General features: G+C 39.4%; 1 protein-coding gene across 1 annotated transcript; it reads left to right on the top strand.

The window, feature by feature from the left end:
• Window positions 1-1,657: 1,657 nt before the first annotated feature.
• LOC102424904 (olfactory receptor 11H4) lies at window positions 1,658-2,712 on the top strand. Its single transcript, XM_006087461.1, has one exon. The coding sequence runs from the start codon at window positions 1,691-1,693 to the stop codon at window positions 2,663-2,665; it is 975 nt and encodes a 324-aa protein (XP_006087523.1). The 5' UTR covers window positions 1,658-1,690; the 3' UTR covers window positions 2,666-2,712.
• The last annotated feature ends 2,624 nt before the right edge of the window (window positions 2,713-5,336 follow it).

The raw sequence follows: 5,336 nt of genomic DNA, 5'->3' as shown, positions 1-5,336 counted from the left end.
CCTGAAATCTAGGTATGTGCACTGACTGGGAATGGAAACCACAACCCTTAGTGTACAGGACTTCTCTCCCAACTGAGCCATACTGAGCTCAAACCTCCTTTTTTAAAAATATATCTTTATTGATTCAGAGAGGAAGGGAGAGGGAAAGAGAGTTAGAAATATCAATGATGAGAGAGAATCATTGATTGGCTGCCTCCTGCACATCCCCCACTGGAGATCGAGCCCACAACCCGGGCATGTGCCCTTGGCAGGAATTGAACCTGGCACCCTTCAGTCTGCAGGCCGACGCTCTATCTGCCGAGCCAAACCGGCCAGGGCAAACCTTTTTTTTATTATACTTCTTAAAAACCACAAACAGGGGACTAGTAATACTGTATTGAAGTTCAAATCTCAATTCCTTCTCTGTTCTTTGCCTTTCAAATCTCTTTATCTTCCATTCCTGAAAAAGTTATGACTGGTGACCTTAAATGTGCAAGGCAAGAGATCTGAATTTTAAAAGAAAACTCAATAGTGGAACTATTATTTTTAAGACTAAAAATCAATGCCTTTTTAATATTAATCAATTGCAAGATTACTCTGTTGCTAAAACACCAAGATTTGTACATTTTTGTTTAACTCTTAAATATAAATTCTTAAATATTAGAGAAAAGTATCTGCCTGTCTAAATATTTGAAAATGTCCTCTCTTCCCTTTCATAGAACAAAATTAATTTTACAAGATAAAACTGCAGATAAAACCCCATTTGATCTCCAATCCCTTTGTTCTTATCACCTAAAAATACTTACTATATTAACTAAACCTTTGTATTGAAAGCACCATTTTCTTTATTTTATCTAGGTAGGATCTGAATATGAAAAGTAAGACAGTTTATTTTGTATAGTATGTGTAAAAAACATGAAGATAAACATTTGCAAATAATATTCTCACTCATCCTTTAGAGCAAAGATATTTTATATGTTGGGTCTTTAGTACATTTTTTTAGGTGTCACTCAACTGGTTAGAGTGATATTTTAAAAGAAAATCTTTGAAGTAAAATTTAAGAACATCCTTGAGTCTTGAGTGTAGTGACATCTGTGACAATTAATTCAGTTGATTAGACTATTCTGAAAAGCCAGTGTCCTGGAGTAAGTTTTATATCCATGTGCAATTCAACTAATTCTGTTCGGTTGCCAAAGATTTAACCCACAATTACACCAGCTGCCCTCAGAATAAATTCCCCTCCCCCCTTTTTTAACAATGTAAGCTGCATAAGAAAGTGGATGAATTTGTGCATAAAGACCTTTAGAAAAACAAACTCAAATCTGAAATTTTCTTCTTAAGGATCAAAGCAAAAATGAAATGAATTTGTCTAGTTGTACCACTGGTGTGGAAAATTACTGCTGCATTTGGATTCTGGAAAACTAATACTGAGATTTAGAACCACAATCATTTCAAAATAAGGGGATTTATTCCCATCTGGTCTCAAAATATCTCATATACAGGGTGTCCCCAAAAAATGTACATGTACTGTAACAGCTGATAGCTCAATTTTGAAAATGAAATGTATTTTCATAAACACTGCCTCGATAATTATTCAAAGTGTGTGTATACATTTTTGGGGACCCCCTATATTTTTCCTGTAGAGTTTAAGTTCCCTTCTCAATAAAGTCCTTGAGATAAGTAGGAAGCAAGTCAACTTGAGTTTACACTCATGTCTTTCTTCTTCATAGATTTAAGACCCATGAACAGGTCAGCAACACACCTTGTGACTGAGTTTGTTCTCCTGGGATTTCCTGGTTGCTGGGAGATACAGATTTTCCTTTTCTCACTGTTTTTGGTGATTTATGTCTTGACCTTGCTGGGGAATGGAGCCATTATCTGTGCAGTGAGATGGGACCCACGACTACACACACCCATGTACTTTCTGCTGGGAAACTTTGCCTTCCTTGAGATCTGGTATGTTTCCTCCACTGTTCCTAACATGTTAACCAACATTCTCTCCAAAACCAAGGCCATCTCATTTTCTGGCTGCTTCCTCCAGTTCTATTTCTTCTTTTCCCTCGGCACAACAGAATGTCTTTTTCTGGCTATAATGGCTTATGATCGGTACCTGGCCATCTGCCACCCACTGCACTACCCCACCATCATGACTGGGAAATTCTGTGGACTGCTGGTGTCTCTATGCTGGATCATTGGATTCCTTGGCTACCCAATCCCCATTTTCTTCATCTCCCAACTCCCCTTCTGTGCATCCAATATCATTGATCACTTCCTGTGTGACATGGACCCACTGATGGCTCTGTCCTGTGCTCCAGCCCCCATTACTGAATTTATTTTCTATACTCAGAGCTCCCTTGTCCTCTTTTTCACTATTATGTATATTCTTCGATCCTATACTCTGTTGCTCAGAGCTGTTTTTCAGGTCCCTTCTGCAGCTGGTCGGAGAAAGGCCTTTTCCACCTGTGGTTCTCATTTAGTTGTGGTGTCTCTTTTCTATGGGACAGTCATGGTAATGTACGTGAGCCCTACATATGGCATCCCAACTTTGATGCAGAAGATCCTCACCCTGGTGTATTCAGTAATGACCCCTCTCTTTAATCCCCTGATCTATAGTCTTCGTAATAAGGACATGAAGCTTGCTCTGAGAAATGTTCTATTCAGAATGAGAATTAGTCAAAATTCATGAGCCAAAAAATGTGCCTTACTTCCAAGTTCTCATAAGTAATAAGGTGAAGATGTATACGTTCTTTCAATGGTCTCACTCTGAGTAGTTAGAGGCCATATTTTTTTTTCCTGGAAGTGTACCCAATTAAATACCTATGCTGACTACAAAAGCCTTAATTCACTGGATTGCAATATACATTTAAATCTTTTAAAGGCTTTCCTTAATGAAATAATAAAATGGGATTCCTATATGAGGGAAGTTAGACTTCCCTGAAAGGTTTATTATCAGTTTTAGGACAAGTACAGGTATCCCCCACTATCCAAAAGTAGAGCATTCCTATGAACACTTTCTTAAGGCTATGCTATAAAGTGGAGAAGCAATTACCATTCATTTAAAGTGAAAAATCTTCGAATTTCTTATAGTTAGCAAAAACGGGTACTAATGCAGTTATTTCATAAAAGCAAAGTAGCATAATGCAAACTTTTGAAGCATGGGGGATACCTGTAGTTAAAGGTGCAGTGACTTTTTTTAAAGATTTTTTTTTAGGTATAATTGATATACAAAACAACTGCACATGTTTAATGTATAGTAAAGGTGCAGTGACTTTTAACTAGCCATGAGACCTTTCTATAATCTTTCACACTCGTTGCTTATACCTAATCTAGCAATCTTATCTAAACATACTTTCTCTCTATTAAGAGAGAGAGAAGAAGAAGAAAACTTATCTTGACTTGACCATAAGACACTCTGTTGCCCTAGCTGCTTTGGCTCAGTGGATAGAGCACTGGCCTGCGGACTGAAGCGTTCCAGGTTTGATTCCAGTCAAGGGCACATGCCTGGGTTGTAGGCTTGATCCCCAGTATGGGTATGCTGGAGGGCAGCCGATCAATGATTCTCTCTCAATGATGTTTCTATCTCTCCCTCTCTTCCGCTCTGAAATCAATAAACCATATTTTTTTTAAAAAAGAAACTCTTTCAACAAGTTCTCTTAGAGATATAGTTCCTTCGTGATAAGTTTAAAATAAAACTTGGATACATGCTAAATAATAATTTGTCGAAGTTGCTTTCAACACTTCTGTTATTACACGTACCACATGGTAGTGTGATTTTTTTATTTACGTGTACTTCCCCTGAGGGGGCATTCCCCAGCACACAGTGACAGAGCGGAAAGCAGCCCCTGGCGGTTGGGAACTGGCCTGGCACCATCAGTAGGCCTTGGTGCCCAGGAGCTCCTGGCACTCACAACCGGGCTGAGGTGTAACACAAAAATAATATTGAATGTAAACTGTAATTGAACAATAAAATTTTAAAAAGAATCTACAGACAAAAATAAATAAATAAACAATGAATACATCAGTGGTCGCCAGGGGCTGGAGGAAAAGGGAAGGATGAATAGGTAGAGTACAGAGGATTTTTAGGGCCATGAAACTGCTCTGTACATGACAATGGTGGATTCAAGTCATTATACATCTGTCAAACCCCACAGAATGTACAACATCAAGAGTGAACCCTTATGTAAGCTATGGACTTCGGGTGACAATGTGTCAATGTGGGTTCACTGATTGTGACAAATGTACCACTGATGCAGGATGTTGGTAGTGTGAAGGCAGGGGTATATATGGGAACTCTCTGTACTTTCCACTCAATTTTGCTGTGAACCTAAAACTGCTCTAAAAAATAAAGTCTATTTAAGGAATATTTTTTAATGTAACCTAATAATGATTATTGCCCAGAGCTATACAACTAGTGTTTACTCTCCTTGTGCAGTGACAAACAAAGCAGACAAAGTTAAGTTTTCCACAAGGCTTTTTGCTAATAGAGAAGCAATCTGTGGACCAATATATCGAGGCTCACATTACTCAAATGATAAGGTTTTCACCTTGCTTCTCCCATCATTCACTAGGTCCTTTTTGACACCTTAACCAGACATCATCTTCTCCCTTCTCTGCTAGCAGGAACAAAATGCTTCAGGCCAAACAGTAGTTGGCAAAGTCTAGAAGTTGGCACCATCCAGGTGCTTCTGTGAAAGCAATGCCCAAAGGACCCCTATCCCCCAGGCCTAATTCAAAGACAAAGTTGTTTTAACAGTTTAGAAAAGAAAGTTGAAGAAACGGAATTGTGGCAAAAGAACATGGGGTCCCCAGATGCCAGTTTAGGACTCCGCAGCAGCTCTGCCTTGGTTGATTAAAGCAAGTGTTGAAAGCCCCTGAGAACAAATTAGAAAAGGAAGTCAGGGTGAGAGAGGGAGAAATGATTCCAGCAACTACCAATTAAAAGTGAATGGATCCCACAGCACCAAGGGACCATGACTCAAACTGTTGCATCAGCCAAGTTCCAATACCAAATCCCTAAACATGAAGAGGGAGCCACGAGGAGGGGTGAGGGAGGGAGGCAGAGGTGTCCCACATTCTGGCAAGCTCCCACTTCTTATCCCGAGTGCTTACACACCTGACAATTAAAGTGCAAGTGGTATCTCTTGATTACTCATTTAGAAAACCCAAGAACATGCCACGAGAGACAAGACCTGGGAAACACACCCAATAGAGTTAGGCTACTGACACAACAGCCCTGCTACCAATTCAGAATTGCTCTTATCAAATCAGATCACATGGACTCATTGTCCTTTGTGAAGGACAATGCTACTTCCAAGGCTACCCTCCCCTCCATCCTGTACTTGTAAAATAACCGCTGA

Source organism: Myotis lucifugus, unplaced genomic scaffold, assembly GCF_000147115.1.
Source record: "Myotis lucifugus unplaced genomic scaffold, Myoluc2.0 scaffold_38, whole genome shotgun sequence".
NCBI lineage: Eukaryota > Metazoa > Chordata > Mammalia > Chiroptera > Vespertilionidae > Myotis > Myotis lucifugus.
The sequence above is the reverse complement of the archived record's forward strand: the minus strand, read 5'-3'. Positions and strand labels throughout refer to the sequence as shown.

Bases quoted from the DNA above. Each gene is read 5' to 3' on its own strand.
- LOC102424904 (XM_006087461.1), top strand. From the start codon at position 1,691: ATGTCTTTCTTCTTCATAGATTTAAGACCCATGAACAGGTCAGCAACA.